General features: G+C 49.4%; 1 protein-coding gene and 1 long non-coding RNA gene across 21 annotated transcripts in view; one reads left to right on the plus strand and one right to left on the minus strand.

Annotated features, from left to right (window-relative positions):
* The window catches only part of PTPRF (protein tyrosine phosphatase receptor type F), a 376,345-nt gene that overhangs the window by 315,539 nt on the left and 41,424 nt on the right, over positions 1–19,382 (plus strand). For 11 of the 20 annotated variants that reach the window (XM_032697223.1, XM_032697222.1, XM_032697230.1 and 8 more), the window contains 7 exons: positions 226–419; positions 7,010–7,036; positions 9,281–9,398; positions 11,657–12,235; positions 12,866–12,963; positions 18,268–18,521; positions 19,220–19,310. In XM_032697223.1, the coding sequence (XP_032553114.1) occupies positions 226–419; positions 7,010–7,036; positions 9,281–9,398; positions 11,657–12,235; positions 12,866–12,963; positions 18,268–18,521; positions 19,220–19,310 (1,361 nt within the window). The remainder of the gene's footprint in view (positions 1–225; positions 420–7,009; positions 7,037–9,280; positions 9,399–11,656; positions 12,236–12,865; positions 12,964–18,267; positions 18,522–19,219; positions 19,311–19,382) is intronic. The other 9 variants (XM_032697238.1, XM_032697239.1, XM_032697240.1 and 6 more) reach the window with 3 other exon arrangements.
* On the minus strand, positions 8,512–9,261 carry LOC116791339. Its single transcript, XR_004358700.1, has 3 exons — positions 9,196–9,261; positions 8,940–9,036; positions 8,512–8,595 (listed from the first exon to the last, which is right to left on the minus strand). It is a non-coding gene; the product is annotated as an uncharacterized LOC116791339 (long non-coding RNA).

A 19,382-nucleotide genomic window follows, 5' to 3' on the forward strand; every position in this document is an offset into this window, starting at 1 on the left:
ATCACAGTCATGTTCTTTCCTACTGAGAGTAGCAAAAGTGCTTGGATGCTGGGAAAGGGCCAGGGATGTGGTCACACTGAAAGACTGCAGTATGATGTCCTGGGCAGGTACAGGAAACCTGTGCCAGTAGGGCTGTCCTGGCAGTTAGGAGGAGGAAAGGTGGAGCAAAGGGGCAAGAGAGTGGTTGTGTGGTACCTGCTAACTGTTGTCCCCTGTGTATTACAGTGCCCAGTGCCCCGCCACGGAAGGTGGAGGTGGAGTCTGTGAATTCGACTGCCATCCGGGTGAGCTGGAAGCTGCCCATCTCCAACAAGCAGCACGGGCAGATCCGCGGCTACCAGGTGACCTACGTGAAGCTGGAAAACAACGAGCCCCGAGGGCAGCCAGTGATCAAGGATGTCATGCTGTCAGAGGCACAGGTACAGTGTGGGGACCACGGGCTGGTGGGCATGGCACCTTCCCTCTCTGCAGAGGGCCAGGTTGGCTGGGTCCAAGTATTTCTTGGCCTCCTCTTGCAGCTCCAGAGCATTGGACTCAGCCTGCCTGAGCAAGGCAAACAGTTTGTCCCTAAACTGTGGCTTACACATGGGTAAAAAGTTAATCAGGAAAGAACTGCTGTAGAAATGATTTATTGGACGGTGTTCCTCTCTTAGCCCTTCTCTGACATGTACTTCTCTGCCTGCCATGTCCTGTGCAGACTCCAACTGGAACAAACTGCACTTTGCCCCATCAGTTTTTAAATGGTCAGAGTTTTAAATAAGCCTCAGGTTTGTTTCTTTCATGATGCTGACTATGTTCGAAGCAAAACTTCTGTCTCAGCAAAGTCCACCTGGCTGCTGTGTGTTTGTGGGGCGTGGGGGTGGCTCTACACTCGTGGGTGGGCACAACACGCCAGGCAGGACAGCACTCCTGGCTCAGCAAAGCCTTCCTTCCCTTCTGCTTTTGTGAGGCAGGGACTTGGTGTTGCATTGCCTCTTGAAACCAAACTGTAGGTGAAGCCAACTGAGTCTGGGAAGGGCTAGGGAGGGAAAAAGTAAGGTGGAGGCCCACATCACCTGTAAATGACTTCACCCTCTGCAACCCCCACACCACAATCTGTTCATACTTAGGCGATCTCCTGGATCCCTCATGGGCTGTGAGCTGCAGCCCTGTGCCCACACAGTGCTCCAGGCGTGGCTGTGCACTCTGCACAGCCCAGAAACGTGTAGTTGCCTCTTTCCCAAGGTCCAGGGAAGTTTTTGGTGCCCTGTGTGTGATGAAATACAACTCTTCTTAGGAGCAAGGGTCCTTCATCCTGGATGACCCCTGCTGTTCGCAACAAAGATAATCATATAAATGAAGAACAGGATCTGCTGCTGTTGAAAGCAACGAGTAATCGATTCAGAGCTGGCTTGCTTGAATGATGCCCAATATAAATACTGGAGAGCTGCAACGATTAATTGATCTGTCTCCTGAATGCAGCTGTGAATCATTTATGCATTTGTCAGTGGGGAGTGCAGTGCACAGAGGCAGCTCTAGTCCCCATTCATATTCTGAAGGATAAAACTCAGTAATAATGTGGAAGGGGAAAACTTTGGAGAGTGATAATGCTTTGAGGGTCCTTGCAGTGTTGTCTGGGGCACGTCTCTGTTTATGTTTCAGATGTTGCTTTATATTAGTAGTTAGAAAAGCTGCTTACTGCCCTTTACTTATTCCAGGAGGATATAATCTTCTGTGTTGTTTGAACAATTGATGATGTGTTGTTCAGCTGGAGTTTGGAGTTAATGGGTTGGTCCCAAGCGTAGGTGGGCGAAGTTGGCAATGTTTTTCTTGTTGGTATTTTCAAATATTTTATGCTTGCCCAGCCAGTTCTGCTTTCACTCCTTACTCATACATTTCAGAGAGAGAAATCCCATGCTAATGTGTAGGAATGAGGATGCCAGAGCCAGACACTTTCGAAGGAGTGCTGGATTTTGCATTAGTTGGAATGTGTGCATCAAGGAGGCAAGTTGCTGGAAGTTTCCTGGCTTGTCAGACCACTTACCCGTCTTCTGTATTTGGTGAATTTATGTGGGAAAGTTCTTTATTTCCGTGATACTTTTTCCTGCTATGTGTGGTGCTGAACTCATCCGCTGTAGTTTTTGGATGGAAGAGAAGGCCAAAAGATAGTTGCAGAGAAATGACTACTCTGGAGGAGTCATGTTGCTCTTGGGATAAACTGATGATGACCCGCAGGGAAGAGGTTTCACTGACTTGGCAGAAGAGATCTTTATTTCCCAAAAGAGTGAGAAGCCAGGCGTGACCTGTGCTTGTGATGAAATACATCTGCTCCAGATGCTGAAGAACCCTGTAAGAGCTGCCATCTCTCAGTACAGCGGTGCGTGTCTTTGCAAACAGCCAGATGAAACTTTAACGAGTAGTCCTGGGAGAGTTATTTTCTGTGGAAGGAAGCAAAAAGATTCACTGGGAAACCTGTCCCTGAAGGTCACAGGATGAAGATGGCCACAGTTCAGTACTCATAAAGCTTCATAAACATTTATACCAGTGCACAAGGAGAGAATTAAACTGATTGAAAATCTTGGGGTCAGAGAAGAAATTCTGTGGACATGTAGGCAGAGCCCCTCCTCCTGCCTAGCCAGGCTGTCTGCTGATTTTGAGTAGGTATGTACCACATAATCTGCTTCCTGCAGACAGTGCAAAGACACTGATATTAAAGCTGACTCATGATTTTTTCCTTATTGAAGATGAGAAATAGAGAGAGAGTAAACGAAGATGAAAGGAAAAAGGAAAGGGAATGGAGATGTTAGCTATGCAGATAATATGGATTCTGAGCTTTCAGAATCATTTGAGCAGAAAGGACTAAAACATCAGCAGAGAAGTGGGGGCCCTGGTGCTGGAGAGATCACATTTTATTTTACAGCCTCCTGCCTAGGGAGTTGTTAGGAAGGTCCTGTGATGGACTGAGGCCTCTCTCTCCCCTCTGTGGCTGCACCTGTGGCCAGTTACCTCTGTCAGGATTCTGTGTGCCTTCCACTCTAAGCTTTCACCTCCTCCTGACAGCTTGATGGACAAGCAAATGTGGCCGTGCCCTGTGGAGGAGCACCCAGGGTGTGTACAACTGCAGAACTGGGTCAGAAAGCTGCACCACCTCCTGCCCAGGCCCTACCCATCACAGCTCAGACAGGTCCCATGGTGGGTGATGGCAGAACATTAATTTCTGTGCCCTGGGTCTTGCTCATAACACATCTGAGCACTGAGAGAGCACCTTTGAAAGGAGCCCAGTGTAGGGTCTCAGCTGCACTCCACCACTCGTGTAAGCCCTCACCAGCTCAAGGGAGCGAGGGAGAGCAGGGCCGTGGGACACAAGCATTAGTTTCTTCAGGGGAGAGCAGGGGCCCACCTGCTTGCCTTGGTCTCCAATCCCTGGGCAACTGCAGCGTGTTAGGAGGGGCAATGGGCTTTAACCCCTCCATCCCTTCCCAGGTACCAGTCCTATGTGCCCTGCAGAGCTCAGTGCTGAGCAGCACCAGGTGGCAATGCTGAGTATGGTGCACAGGGCACAGAGGAGGCAGCAGAGCCCTGGGACGACAGGCCTTGCTGTCAGGGTTCCCATGGAAGCATGGCTTGTTTTCTCTTTACAGGAACTGGCAGCTAGACCCTGTGTGAACCTAGCTGTTGGCTAGTTGTGTCCTGCTCCCAGCCCGCTTGTCATCCCCTCAGACTGGAACATCTGAGGGGGACTTTGTCCCCATGCTCCCCATGTGGCCTCGACAACTGCTTCTGCCTTTGTGCAGCGTCTTTGCCAGGGAGTCTAATGTCTTCATTGCCCTGGGGACACAGTGTGCCCATCAGCCTTGCTGCCTACAGCCATCCAGCATGCCCAGGGAACTTTGCAGGGCTGGCTGGGTAGAGCTGGCTACAAGGAGGTCAGGCTTTGTGGAGGAAAGACTCCTGCCACCTTCTCCTCCTGCCCTTCAAAGAGAGTCATGGCAGGGGAGAGGTGTGTGCTGCCCACAAGAAGGGCTGCAGGCTCACAGGAAGATTGTGTGGTCTCCACAGGCAGCACTTCTCCATCCAGCATGCAGGCTGAGTGCACGTCACACCAGCTTACTCCAGAAGAGCAGGAAGAAGAAATGGCAATCACTTGAAGCTGTTGGATTGAGATCAAAGGAGAAAAGGGAAGCAGAGACTTCTATTCTCCCTGGGCAGTGCCCACCCCAGGCATAACACAGAGGAATTTACAACCTCCCTCTTTTGCTGGGTGATAGTCAAGGATCTTTATCTGAACGTATTTGGAACAACTTCTCATGCACATGTGCTTGTCTAGGTGAGAGTCTGGTATGGAGGGGAGATGTACTCTGCTTCCTAAGTGGAACAAAACTGAAAGGCATCATCCAAGGGGCTTTTCAGCCCTCCACATCCCACAGACTGAACACCTGAGTTTATACCTGGAGTTTCACTGTTGTGCACAGTCATTGGAGCAGAGAGAAGGATCTGCAGGAAAACCAATATCCACTTCCCATAGCTGGAGCTGTTGAAGAGGGCTTGAATCTGTGTTTTGCAAGAGCCTTGGTCAGGGAAAACAGCCGTTCCCTGGTGAGACATGACTACTCTGTGTTGAAGTGTAAAATGAAACATTAAGGCATTGCAGCTGCCATAAATACACACCGTTAGCTTTAGCACTTCCCCAAGCCATCCTGCCTCATGCACACAGCCCTCTCTGAGTTCTTTTTATGACTGCTCCTGGGCTTTTCAGGTCAATTTGTCTTACTGACCAACCTTAAACAGTTAAGAAGCAATTGAGCTAGTTTAAGGAAGGAAATGTTTTGATCTGTAGATTATATTTTAATAATGAAACCAACTTTTTACCGAGGTATTTATGCAGGCCTGGCTTTTCACTGTTATTCCTCCAGCACAGATCTCAAGGCATTTCTTGGCACTCTGATCTAATGCAAGATTAAAGTCCACTGAAACATCAGACCAAGCAGAGTTTGAACATTAAACACTTGGTCTAAAATCCTAGCAGCTGATAAACTCCCTGCTATGGTGTGAGAGGCTCCTGAGTAGCCTCCTGAGCCCAACTCTGCTCTGCTGTCCATTCCAGTGGGGCGTCACCTTCTGCTCCTGTAGCTACGTGGAGGTGAGCTGGGGTGTTACTGCCATCCATATGGCCCCCATCACCAGGGACATGCTTTTGTAGGAGAAGTTACTTCTGGAGAAAGAGCTACCAGGCCTCATATCCTTCCTCTGGCAGGACTTGTTCCAGGTTTTAGATCAGCAGGAGTGGAGTGTGTGGCTGTTGACCATGGTGTGGGCTGGCTGGCACAGGTGGGACATCAACAGCAGTGACTTGAGTTGAACTAAATGTGCAACAGTGGAAGTAGCACCAAGATGTGTGTGGAAAGAGAGCCTTTAGAGACCATAATACTTACTAAAGGCTTTGGCTTTATAAGAAGTCTTTAGGGACAACTTGACTTCTTTGCTGAAATTTAGTGTTGAGGTGGTTTAGAGGAATAATTGTATTGCAGTCTCACAGCATCAAGTAAGTGAACTATAATAAAATCTTAGAAGAACATTTCTCCAATAGCTTCTTCTTTTTGAATTTAGAGAATAAAATAGCAAATATTTTGGAAGTATGCCATGTATTTTACTGCTGAGGAGAGTACTGTGGCTGCCACTGTGATAGGTGGCAGCCTGTGAAAGTCACCTCAAATAGCCTGAGTTCAAAAGGCAACTTGTAAGTTTGATACCATTTAGTACTTCTGTTGCACTTGCAGGTTCCCAAGCACTCTGGCAGTATTAGCTGGGCTTTCCAGGGTCCTGAGGAAGTCAGTATCTGAGCACTGTTTCACACCTTGCAGCTCAGGCTCAGAAGCAAGGCTTGCCAGGACTCACACTGTGAGTCAGAGGCAATAATACCTATCTTCACTTTCATTTCTGTGCTTGAACCCATGGAATGGTGCTTCCTCCAGTCAGATTTAGTAACCTGAGATGTAACGCATCAGTTTGGCAGACAGAGTTTACTGTGATCTCTGCAAACCTTCCTTTGGTGCATCAACCACAAAGAACAGTGCTGTGGGCATGCGTGGCAGCAGCCAAGCTCTGCTGTCTCACCACCCTGATGCAGCTTTGATGCCTCAGAACCCCAGATCCAGCCAGAAAAATTCTGAGCCCTAATTGAGCTGCTGTGGCCAGGAATCTGTGTGAACTTCTGGTGGGAAATGGTTTGTGTAGAAGTTTTCCCTGCAGGGCCAAGTGAGTGTTTGCTGCTGTGTAATTGGGAGTGAGAAGCTGTTTCCTCAGTACATGCACGAGGATGAACCTCGCTCCAAGCACGCAGCACTGTTGGAGAGGAGCAGCTTAGTGTGGAGCTCTGTGTAAGATCTCAGTCTCTCCTTCACTGTTGACAAGAGACAGCACTTCTCAGTTTCCTCAAGTCCCCAGAGCATTGTCTTGCAAGTGATACAGGAAAGAGAAGCTCTGGAAGTGTTGCATTGGTGCTTCCCTGCAGAGAGTTCCCTCTGAGCTTTGTGTGTTCAAGTCTTTGGTTGTCAACAAGAGATGGTGGCTGGAGGATCACTAGAACAGAAACTGGAGATCAGGCAACACAACTGTTGTGAGTGACTTGTGGGGCAGGAGTCAGCCCCAGAGCCTTGTTGGTACAACCTAACCGTTCTTGCTTCTTCTTGTGGAAGAGGCAGAAAAATGCAAGCAAAGCCAGAATGGGAAAGTACCGCAGAGTTAGGAAGTGATGACCTCTTCACTCATGTGAGAAGGAAGCTCTTTGCCCCTGTTTGTGTGAATGATCTCAGACCTACTGCGCAGGCTAGCGGCATGTCAAAAATTGCTCTGCGCCACTTCTCCCCTTGGCACAGCCTGTGCCAAGTGACCCTCTGTGTATAAGTGTTGTAATTCCCCCAGCCCAGTCCTGCTAACTCCTGCTGTTGTCGTCGTCATCCCCTTCCTACATGTTGCCCCTTAAAACTCTGTGTCTCCATTTTTCTCTCCTCCTTCCTTTCTCCCCCGTCAGTGGAGAGCTGAGGACTCCGTCGACCATGTAAGTACCACTTGTGTGTGTTCCAGGTTGGAAAAGAGGGGTTTGGTAATTCGATTTGTGAGTTTTGTAGACACAGTGCTGTCAAAACATTCCTTTCACTCCCTTAATGAGGCTGGAGAGTTACACTGTGAAACCTTCCACAAGCAGCAAATCCAGAGAAAATTGGCATTTAGGTTGCTCCTAAATGCAGAAAAGCAATTGACATTTCCTATAATCTGTATATCCAGCTTGTTGCAGTCCAGTTTCAGGCAGGCTCAGGTGATCGACTCAGGAGGCACATCCTACTTGGCCCACCAAGTTACATGGTAGAATTAGATATATAATCTTTAAAGCACATTGATCGTAGTCATGAGAAATAACCTACACCCTCAACCGTGACCTTTGGCTGAAACACAGATAGTAATAAGAAAACAATCACATTTAAACAGTTAAATTCAATTTTTCCAACATAATTTTGAAATATAAATTTGGAGGAACAAACTAGGAAATGACCTTTTTAGAGTCAGCAATTCAATTATGTGCCCTACTGTGAGCTTCCCCAGCACGATGCATTTCTCCTCCTGCTTTGTAGAGAGGATCCTTGGCTTGGAGTGGCTTTGTCATGACAGCACTGTGTTTGCATTATGCAATCAGACCTTCTTTCATCCATCCCTCGTCTCTCTCCCCTCCTCCCAGCTCGCTTGCTTTGCTCCCGGTGGCATGCTTTTGCGTGAGAATTTCTCTTTGCATGGATTTTGGGAGGAGTGAATTCTCTTGGGATGATCAGAGTCTGCAGGTTTTATGAGAGTGCTTCCCCGCGGGTCCATTGGCACCGGTCGGACTGCGCGTCCACTCACCCGCACACACCATCTGCTGCAGGGGCGGAGTTGGGGTTGGACTCTGGTTCACACGGTGATTTTGGCGGGGTTCTTGTTGGTGCTTGTTGATACTTCTCTGGGCTGGCTGGTTCCGCAGTGGTAACACGGTGATTCTGATGAGTAAGCCTGGGCAGGTAATCTGAACCAGCAGCACTGACTGGAAATCAGCAGGTTTAATAGCGTGGGTGTTTGTGTGAGTGAGTGATGGGAGACTGGCGACGCCCTGAGAGCAACCACAGGTGCCCCTTGTACCCCTCAAGCTGGCAAGGATCCCTGGGGCAGAGATCAGACCCCAGGAGCAGCATCTAAGAGTGCCCATGCTGCCTGTCCTCAGCAGCTCGAGCTTAACCCTCTCTATCTCTGGTCCTCTCCTTGTCTGAAGGGGTAAATAACCAACCCAGAGCCTCTGCCACCTTTTCAAGAGCTTCCCCAGCCCCTTCTCCAGCTCAGTTGTCTCTTGTTCCCTGACCAAATGGGTTTGTAGTGCTGATGGCCCAGACAGTACCCACAGATGAACGCAGCTCAGGTGTACCTGCCCTGAGTTCCCAGAGCTGCTGGGAGCTGCTGAGTTAGCTCTGCTTGCTCGTTTGCAGGCCTGGCCAGCCGGGCTTGGCACACCTCACATTTCCACAGGAGGCCAGGAGGGAGGAGCGGTGCTCCCCTCTTTGATCTCAAATTGAAGTGCAGAGCCATGCCCTCCTCCTGCCCAGAGGAAGCCAGTTAGCAAGGATGCTAACACCCCACCGAGTCCGCCCCCTCCCAGACCTCCCACGATGCAGCTTTTCCCTCCAGGTCTTGCCAGTGCCTTGCACTGACCCATCCCAGCCCTGCAACACCATGCCTGGCAAGGAGGGTGAACACGATGCTGTAGCACTGCAGGTGCTCCCTGCCCGGGGCCCCCGCCCCTGCACTGTCTCCCTGTGCTCCCCCACGGCTCTGCTGCAAGAGACAACTTAAAAAAAAAATCCCAGAATTAGCCCCCAAGAGATTCACACAGCCAGCTGAACTGGCTTTTGCTCTGGTTCACAGCTCCATAGTACTCTTACTTTCAGGCTTCAAGCAGGACTATATCTGGATCAGATCTCCCTCTTGGCAGGAGCCGTGGGAGAGCACAAGCTGCTGACACAAGTTGCTGGTGGGTCCCTGGAAAGGCCAAATGTTAGAGACAGGGGTTGAAATTAGGCAGGTGAATGTTGGAGTAGCAGCAGTTGTTTGCTGGCTCTGTGTGACGTGTGTGTTTGAGCACGCTGCATGAGTGTGAGCCAGCGAGTGTGTCAGTGTGTTGCTGTTGGAGACACTGACCCCAGTGCCCTCCTTTTGCTCACTCCAGTAACAAGTGTTTGCTCTTTTCGTTTGCCTCTTCTCTGCCACGTGGATGTGCTCCCAGGAGACAGTCATTGGAGGCCTGCTGCCAGAAACCACCTACTCCGTCACAGTTGCTGCCTACACCACCAAGGGAGATGGTGCCCGCAGCAAGCCAAAAGTCATCACCACCACAGGGGCAGGTGAGTGTGGGGAGCAGGTGTCACAGCCTCATAGGGGTGGTGGTAAAACCTCCCAAGAGGTGCGTGGGGAGCATGGCCAAGGCACCTGTACAGGAGGAAGGAAGAGGGCTGGAGACGCTGCAGAGGTACCTACTCTTGTGATCTCCAGCCCACGCTTGCAGGCTTTGCCACTGGATCACCTGAGCAAAGTGCAGCAAACAGATGGACAGACGCTGCCAGGGCTGGTGAGAGAGCAATGAAACTCATGGGTCTGAGCTCATCTGCATAGTCCAGAGACCTGGGAAGAGGAAGCCTGAAAGTCCAGGCCCTCCCTCAGCTTTTGGAATCCTGGCCTGTCCTCACCTTGTTCCTATAGGCAAATGCTATGTCTTGCTTCCTTTGGTGACTGCAGTGCTGCCTGGATGGCCCCTGGCACAGAGGGCTCCTAAGAGGTGCTTCTCAGCTCCCCCCAGCCATTGCTGCTGCTGTCTCCCCAGGCTTACATAGCTGAGCCTGGCTGCTCCTAGAGCCATGGTAAAACCTGGAGTGCAACAAATCCTACCATAGAAGTGCTGCAGACACAACTTCTAGGTCCTGGTGATCCCAGCCCAGCTCTGCTTTCTCAGTAGAGAGTCGTACCTGTGCCTAGTGCAACACAGGAGCCTCGGCCTGGAGCAGGGGCACCCAGGAGTCATCAGGTGCTTTCCTCCGGATGTGGTCAAGCTTGCCTTTGGCAGTGGCACCAACTAGTTGACACTGTCTTGTCCACTCACCTTTTCCACTCACTAGACCTGTCCTGCAACTGATAATCGTGCTGCTTCCTCACATCAACTGCAGGAGCAGTATTTACCACTTGTTATTTACGGGAATGCAGCTTGTGCAAACTGAGAGCGTTTGTTCCTGGTGCTTTTAGACAGGGAACAGCTTGCCATCTCCTCTGCGCTGCATATGGGGAGTTCCAGAGGTAGTTTCCACTGTCACAATCTCAAATGCTGTCTCCCTTGTGCCTTGCCGTGATGTATGCTCTGTTCATCAAATTGCTACAGCTGTCCTATAAACAGGAAAAGCTTCCTAAACATCTCAGTGTTGCACTGTAAACCACAATGGGTCTCCCCATGTTATGGTGCACATTTAAGGTAAATATTTGGAATCAGCTTTGAAAATAAGGTGTCCCTTAATACTAGCTGCTGTTAGACATTGTATTATGAGTGCAAGGAGGATGGCACTGGCAATGGGAATGTAGTTGTATGTCTTAAATATCTACAAAACCACCCCCAGAGCTGCCTTTGTAGAGGTTTGGCTGCAGGCCTGACCTCAAAGGGGAGCGTTGGTATCGCCCTCTGATGGCAAAATCGGGCCATAATTCTGTCAAATACGGTTTCCTCTTGTGCTCATCTGTGGGCTCATATGTTTCAAAACTGTGCAAGGATTTTTAAGTAGGTTTGGCTACAATCCCATTTTTGTTTTCATATCAGTGGCCCCATCCCTTTGATTCTGAGTATCTTCCCTATCAGTTGATTTATTTACAAATCTGAGCTGATGTGAAGACACGTTCTTTTTTTAAGTGAAGGAGATCAAGGTATTAAACCATCAATTTAAAGCTATCATTTCCTACCCCGTGACGGCAACACCCCTTGACTTGTGCAGCATAAGCAAAAATCCTGTGGAACGCTTGTGTTCACCTCTCACATCGACACATCACGAATCTGCTTCTCAGCTAAACAAAAAATGTATTCTGATGGCAAACAGCCCACCCACCTCTGCTCACTGCCTCTGCAGATGGTAAAACTGCAAGGTTTCAGGATGAAATTTGTCTGCCTCCAGACAGACCAGGGTGCTGGAATCAGGCTTCTGGGTGTTGTGGTAACGGTGTGCCAGGTCAGCACGGCCTGATGCTGTGCACTGGCTGGAGTGTCTGAAGACCACTGTATGGGAGGACGGGATTCAGATCTTCTCTGAGATAAATATGATGCTTTGAGGTCCCTTAAACCTTTCCTGTAAAAGGGAATGAATTTTGGGGCTGGATATGGCTGAATTTATTTCCTGTTTAAGTGGCAGCACATGGGAAAATGGCAGCCAAGAGCTGTCTGGCTCCAGCTTCCCTCGCCACTGGATTAGGGTCGGTCTGCCTCTATCCATGTGAATTGTTTGTCGTCCTCTTCACCCTCTTGTCTGAACTTTCCCACTTTCCTCAATCCTCACGGACTGAGCAGCACAGAAGCCATCCTTCCTTCCCCTCCTCCCAGGCTATAGATGGTCATTGTGTGTTTATGTTGCAGTCCCGGGGAAGCCCACCATGATGATTAGCACGACAGCCATGAACACAGCCCTCATCCAGTGGCACCCACCCAAGGAGATGGTAGGGGAGCTGCTGGGTTACCGGCTGCAGTACAGACGTCTGGATGAGGAAAAAATGAACACGATAGACTTCGGGAAGAGAGACCATCACTACACTGTGACCAACCTGCACAAGGGGGCCACGTACCTCTTCAGATTGTCTGCCAAGAACAGAGCTGGCCCAGGAGAGGAGTTTGAGAAGGAGATCACTACTGCTGAAGATGTGCCGAGCGGCTTCCCACAGAACCTGCGCGTGGTGGGTCTCACCACTTCCACCACAGAAGTTGCTTGGGATCCCCCGGTCTTGGCAGAAAGAAATGGCAAGATCGTGAACTACACAGTGGTATACAGAGACATAAATAGCCAGCAGGACCTGGTTAACCTCACCAGGGACACAAGTATCACTTTGACAAATTTGAAACCTGATACCACTTATGACATCAAAGTGAGGGCCCGCACCAATAAGGGGGCTGGGCCACTCAGCCCCAGCATCCAGTCCCGGACCATGCCTGTGGAGCAAGGTAAGTGTCCCTCTAACAAGCCCTAAGCAAGCTCTGCCTCCAGGACAGGGACCTTTGCTTTGGTTCATGAGGCTGCGCTCCCCTCTGCTCTGACTGTTGTGATCAGGTACTGTGTGGCACCCTAGTCTAAAACTGGTTCAGTGAGGGAAGGCTCAATGAAGATTTCCTTAAAGTTGCCATATGGGAGGAGAGGGGCATTGGTGGTACCTTAATTGCCTCCACAGGCACACTTTGATGTTTTATCTGTACATGAAAGGCTCTTCCTTGAACTGGAGCAAGTGGCTGAGTAGGATCATCTGCAGATCCAGTACCTGAACACCGCTGTTCTTTGATCATGACAAAGGGCCAAGAGAGTGTGAGTGGAGGGGGGAGAGAGAAAGGCTGCAGTTCAGCCTACGACTTCCTTTCTGTAATGCTGGAAAGTATAGTCAAAAAGCAAAACTCCACTGCAGACTGTAGACTTGGTAAAAGGCTGCTGCTCTCTTCTCCTCATTTCTTACTTTTCTGCTGTAGCTGAACTCCTTGACCTCTGCTGCTGAGTTAGACAAAGAGAGCCCTGGATTTAAGCTGCTGCCTGGCTCCCTCCTGACTTGGTCCTACAGTGCTCAAGTATCTTGTTTTTCCTTTCAGTGTTTGCTAAGAACTTCCGCGTCAATGCCGTCATGAAAACGTCTGTGTTGCTGAGCTGGGAAGTGCCTGACTCCTATAAATCTGCAGTGCCTTTTAAGGTAAGGATGGGATTCGGAGGACTGGGAGCTCCACCTGTGCGGTGAGCAGGACAGAGGATAGCAGCAGCAGCTGAGGCCTACCAGTCAGACTGGCTGTTGTTGCTCCATGACAGTGGTCACACAAGCCTGTCCTGATGCCTGACACCAGAGTTGAAGCATGAAAAGTTATAAATTTGATTTAATCTCAGGAGATCAGGACAAAGTGGTCTGAAGACCAGCCAGTGAATCAAACTAAGAATGACTCCTGCAGTGTGTCCTGTCTCAAATACCCATATATCACCTTCATGGGTTACTTCAGAGCATCAGTGCGGATGTATAATCTCAGGGTGTGAAGGGGAGAAGCATCATCACCCTTCCTGAAGGTGTTACAGATGTGAGTAGCACAAGATGTGTCAGTGCAGAGGGAGCTCTGGAGGAATGGCTGCTGCTCTCTTTTCTCCCGTACAGTTCTGGATGTGGTGTCATCCAGCAGGCTGCAGACAACACTGATGACCTGATGTCTTCCTGCTCTTGTCTGTCCCCCAGTACGTGTCACTGATGCAGGTAAAAGACTAGAGTGTGGTGGAAATTTTTGCAGATCTCAGTGGAGTTTCTCTCGCTTAGGAAACGTGTCAGATTGCTGAGGATAACCTTCCACCCAGTCTCAGCAGCAATCTGGTGCCTCTGCAAAGGCGGCCAGGGTGGAAGCAGCATGACTTCTCTTCCTCTTTACACATGCCCCCAGCCGTGCTGTGCCTAAAGAGAAAATGCAAGGCGTGCAGGAGTTGTAGCGGATCCATGGCCAGGGGAATGAGGGGAAATCTTGGACTGCATCCACATCAAAGCAGATGAGCACCTCCCCTTCCTTGTTACTAGCTCTCCTTGTTTAAATCGTGAAGCTGAATTACCGTGATCAATAACAGGCAGTTGTTAACATGCTGAGTTTAGTTGAAGCAGACAAGGCTTTTGTGAGTACCTTGTGGTATTCAAAGCTTTCCCACATGTAGGGTTCATTAGGGTCAGTGTTCAGATATCTGGCCGCAAGGAGCTTCACAGAGCCTTGTTACTTTGCACTCTGCTGAAGAACCAGAGTCCTTCACCTTGCCTTGTTCTTGTGGCCCAAAGCCCACGTCTCTGTGTGACAGCACAGTGCTAGAAAGGGACAGTGTGACCTTTGGAGCATTACTACCACACAAGGATGGTGGAGTGGTTAGAGGTAGCCAGGAGCCAAGGATGTAATGCTGGTGCCCTGTCTGTCTCCTCTCTTAGCTGCATAGCTGTGACTGCTTACACAGGGGTGACTCAGAGTCTGCCCCTGCTGTGGGTTAACCCTCAGCTGACACAGGAGCAGATGGCATTAGCCACTTGCTAACTTAAGAGCAGTCATGCAAATGAGAGTGTTACAAGGATATTGCTGTAATAGTGCCTTCTTTCTATTAATATTCCCAGACTTGCAGACGCACAGAAGTCAAGGCCAGGAGCTACCAGGGTCAGCTCTAACTCGTTGATTGTGCCACTTGAAAGAAATCCTTAACCTTCAGGATTTTGTATTTTTATAAACAAGGTTCACCTCTCTCCTCTAATTCAGGCACATGGGATGCTGAGGCCAGAGCCTAATACTGTAACTAGCATAGCAGATAAATCTCCATGGGAACAATTAGTATTATCTACACTTGATAAACAGTCTCATGCTAAATCTATGTCCCAAAGGGTGTCATATTCTACTTTAACAGATTTAATTAAAGTAGATATTGTTCTGACAATGAATAGTGAGGCAAAGGCAGGACTGGTGCTTTTTTTTTATTAGGGGATGAACTGAGACCTTAAGATTTTTCTTTGCTGCCAAATCAATAATGAAGGTTTGAGATCTCTTTGGGGAATTTTCACAGCTTCTTCTGGTCCAGGAGATAAATTCCCTGTAAAATGTTGCCCAGCAGTTGTGGTGGAGCAGGGGCAGTATTCCTTTTTTATTCCACTGTGCTTGCAGAAAGCTGTTCTGGAGCTTTCACGAAAAGTGCAAGATAGATACAACCTTCTCCTTGGGGAAACTGCATTTTCCTGAGACGCATTCTTCAACTTAAGAGCAGGACAGAGGATATATTGGTAAAGCCAGCACTGCAAGGTATTTTACAAATGGGGAGAAAGAACAGCACCTTTTGAAAATCATAATGATACAGGTTTGGAAATAAGCCTTGAGAATGCTGGGCAGTGCTTTCTCACAGGATGTCCCATGGAATGCGTAGTTACTCCTCGTTGTAAATATGCCAAACCACGTCTATTACTCCATCGAGTCATTGTCTCTTCTGCTGTTGCACACGATGTGTCTTTTCATCTTTTAGTTCAATACATTCTGTACTGCCTTGAAATCAAGCATGAGACCTTCAGCAGTGACATTTGGGCCCACCTACCTTTGCAAATCTTCTCTCATGGGTAGGAGCAGCACAGATGACATTTTACAGCAATCCATGGGCTAGTCAGCACTGTTTGGCAGTTCAGAGCCCTTGGGCCAGATTTGCTGCTGACTCCAATAGCTACCAGTGGGCCATGATGCAACCTCTAAATAGCATTCCTGCCTGAGCTTCCGGGCATCTTCCAGCTGCACATGAATGACTGTTTCTGAGCCCTCACATTATTTCAAGGTTTGTGCAGAGGCCTTGACTAATGGTGCATAACATCTGAGAAGACAATGTGTTGTGGCAGGTAAAGGAACGCAGAACTGCTGCAGCAACTGTGAAAAGGGGAGATGGCAGAGAATGCTTCAGGAAAGCATTGCGAATACCAGTTTCACTGTCTTCGGATGCAAATTTCTGTGCACGGCAATAAAAATCGTTATTTGGTGTCAGCACTGAATCAAAGGCTGTGTCCTGGCCAGTTCCAGTGCAGAGCAAGCAGGGAAACTCTGAACTGAAATGCCTGACCATCTCTTCTGCCTCCTCTTGCTGTAGGAAAATGGCTCTGTCCGCAGCACATGCCTCGTGTGCAGGCAGTTGGTGGCTGTCTTCCCTAGAGCACACAGTGCACACAGAATCAGTCAGTGATACCTTTATCAGAGAAGAATTTATAATGAGAAATCACATCTGAGAGGCAACAGGACTCTGTGGGTTTTTCATCCTTTCAGCATAGGTCCTAATGTTGGAAGTTTGGTTTTGTTCAAATCTGTGTTGGAGCACATGAAAGAGAGGTCCCGCTGCTCGCCCAGGACACCCCCTGACTCTGGTATCTGGTATATCTGGACATGTACTATTGCAGTTTCATTGCAAGGGGTGGTGCTGGCCCACACAGCAAAGCTGCTAAGATTACTTGAAGTCTGGTAGTCCTGTCTTTGTTGTGCCTACTTCTGTGTCGAAGCCAGGGGAATCCTGCCAGCTGTGTATCTGATATTGTGGTGCTGCAAGAAGCATTTCTTCATTTTGATTTTTCACTCATTGTAGCACCTATCTGATGTACGTGTCTTTGGAGAAAGGTATTAAAGCCCAGGAGAAAATATAAGAGAAGTCACAGCAGAGAACAATTCCCTCTGGCTATCCTACCTTTTAAAGCCTTTCCTGCACATGGAGCAACCAGCAGGACATTTTTCCCTGCAAACCTCTGTTATTTTAGTACTTGGTACTTACTTTTGCAGTCCATTGCTGCAAACTGAAGCGTGTCAACAAACGAGATTGGTTGCATCTCTTCTCCATAGCTGGCTCCTCACTGCTGCTGTGTTACCTGTTAGTCTTTTCTCATCAGCAAAAAAGCTGAGGTTCTTTCTCCTGACCCCCATGCAAAGTGACATGATGAGCTGTGGGTGTCACTGTTCAGGTAACACAAAAGCAGAGCTGCAAATTCCAGCCCTAGCCTGGTCCTTGTGCTCCACTGTCCTTCAGATCTCTTTCCAGGGCCTCTCTTCTCCTCCCAGCTCCAACACTAAATATTAGAGCAGCGCTAACCAGCTGCACTTATCCCAGAAAGCTGGCAGCTTTCTGTAGATGTCTGCCACCTGCTGAAAAGGGGACTTGGAAGGAAAGTTTGGTCCTGCCCTTGCTGCCTGCTTAAGCCTGAATGGGGGGCTCAGCTGTTGAAAAAATCTGTTTTTCTTCAAGTAATTCTTCCACAGAACTGTCTTCTTTCTCTCAAGGCCTCTGTTGGAAATAGCACATTTTGCTGTGTTGTCTCTGCTTGCAACAAGTAATAGCAACCATGGTTTAACATGCTCCAGCTCTGCCATTGCCAGTTTTTGGTATACTGTGTCTCTGCACCACTGTCAGGAATCCAACTGGATTTGTCTGTGCTGGACAGTCACCTGGTAGAAAGAAACATGCTGTTTTCTCACAGCTGGGGCACAATCTGTGGCCTCTCCAGTTCTCTACACCCCCATTTGTCTCTGTCTACAGGAACTGCTTGAGTTTTTGCTTTGCAGAGGCAGCGCTCAGGGTTTTGGGGTTGCTCTGGCAGGATCAGGATCAAGGTTCCCTGGGCAGATGGGCTGTTTAGTGCAGCTAACTCAGCAGTGCCCGTGGCTGCTGTGCCTGGGGTGAGGTGGGGGTCCTGCCTGTCTGCGACAAGGCGCTGAGAAAATGTCATTAGCTGAGAGGCCCAAGGGGGGAAGCTGTGCGTGGGGGGGCTGCCCCCGGCCACCAGCAGCTCTGCCCTGCCCTGCCCAGCAGCCTCTCGCTCCAAGCACGGCAGGGAAGAGCAGCACCGACCTCCTGCCCACGGCTGTGTGGTGCCAGCATCTGTTGTCATGACGACGGGGTGTCGCACCTGCAGAGCCGCTGTTTCGGGTACCAGTTTGTGAGCCGGATTTGTCAGATCATTGGTGAGGCGTGTAAGCCCCCCGGTCACCTTGCTGGGGGGGGATGATCTGCATTAACCATCCGATCAGGCATCAGCCAGTGGACACGGGAGTGACACCAATTCAGAGCAGACAGGATTTTACCCCACAAGCATATTGTGTGTTGTAGCCTCGTGAGACAAGAAACAAAACCCCGTCCATCCCCACGTGGGGGCCCAGCATGGTCATCTGGGTTCCTTCCCCAAATAGGTGCTGAGAAACAGCGCTTGTGGCACCACCAGCCTCAGTGCTGGCACTGGCCACTCAGGCATTGCTGAGATGACCCCCTCTCTGCTCCATTGCTGCGAGACACAGGGAGCACAGCTCAACCCTCTGCTGGGGGTTGCTCTTCTTTAGCTAAAGATTTATGGCTGTTTACGAAGCACACAGTAGCCGACCCACCTGAGGTAGGGCCCAGAGGCAAATTGTCATCTCTAGCACTGCTATTTTGAGTGTGAGTTTGCAGCAGCAGCAGCTGTCAGCTGCATGAACGCGTCCCTTTCTCCTTTCAGATTCTCTACAATAGCCAGAGTGTGGAGGTGGACGGCCACTCAATGAAGAAACTCATAAGTGACCTCCAGCCCGACACGGACTATTCTTTTGTGCTAATGAACCGTGGGAGCAGTGCTGGGGGGCTCCAGCACCTCGTCTCAATCCGCACTGCTCCTGACGTCTTGCAAAGCAAACCCATCGCCACAAACAAGTACATTCAGGAAGGAAAATTCACACTCACCCTTCCCAAAGTGCAGACCACCGTGCCAGTTAGGTAAGTGCCGTGCCTGGGTGGAAGAAGGTTAGGGGTGGGGTCTAGAGGTAGGGAGGGAAAGGCAGGGCAGACCTCTGCCAACCTGTGGATTTTATAACCTGGGAGTGAATTTCTGAGCAGGCTCTGGTACAGAGCCAGGCATTTACCCATGACATGGGATCACACTGTTGGCTCTTCCTGAGCAAATATTTATGTGTAATAAAATTAAGACAATTCTCTGATAGTTTGCCCTCACCCTGGTGGGTATACTCCAGATGCTACCAGCAGAAACACGGTTGAGGATCAGGAGGGACTTTCTCTGACACTGTATAATATCCTTTAAATAAATAATGCCTAAAGCCTCAAGGAGATTAAAAAAGTGAGTTTGTGGAAGTCTTATTCGTTACTGTGGTATCCTTGTGCTGAAGCTCAATTCCCCCAGGGTTCTTGCTACAATCCGATTATATAAATGTCCTTCTCACAGCTCCTACACCACCCTCTGGAACACAGTCTGTAGATCTTCATTATCCTAATGAGTGCTAACGGGAGTATTCTCTTCTCTGGTGCAGCTGGAAAATGAGCTTTTTCCTTGCTGAGCCCTTTCGTTGCTTGCAGGGCAGGGAAAGGAGCAGGTCAGCCCTGAGAGGCACATGGCACACATCATTTGGTGACGTGCCAGAGGCTTAGGGTCCAATCTTTATGCTTTCCTTCCTTCCCAGGTGGTACTACATCGTGGTTGTGCCAGCAGATCAGAGCACCAGCACCCCAGCTGCTCGGTGGCGGACACCTGATGAGATGGAGCTGGACCAGGTAGGAATTGTAGCAGCTGCTGTGATGGAAGTGGTTCCCAGGTGGCCCAGCACACTTTCCCCAGGTCTCCTG

This window comes from Chiroxiphia lanceolata, chromosome 9, assembly GCF_009829145.1.
Source record: "Chiroxiphia lanceolata isolate bChiLan1 chromosome 9, bChiLan1.pri, whole genome shotgun sequence".
In the NCBI taxonomy this organism is placed as follows: Eukaryota; Metazoa; Chordata; class Aves; order Passeriformes; family Pipridae; genus Chiroxiphia; species Chiroxiphia lanceolata.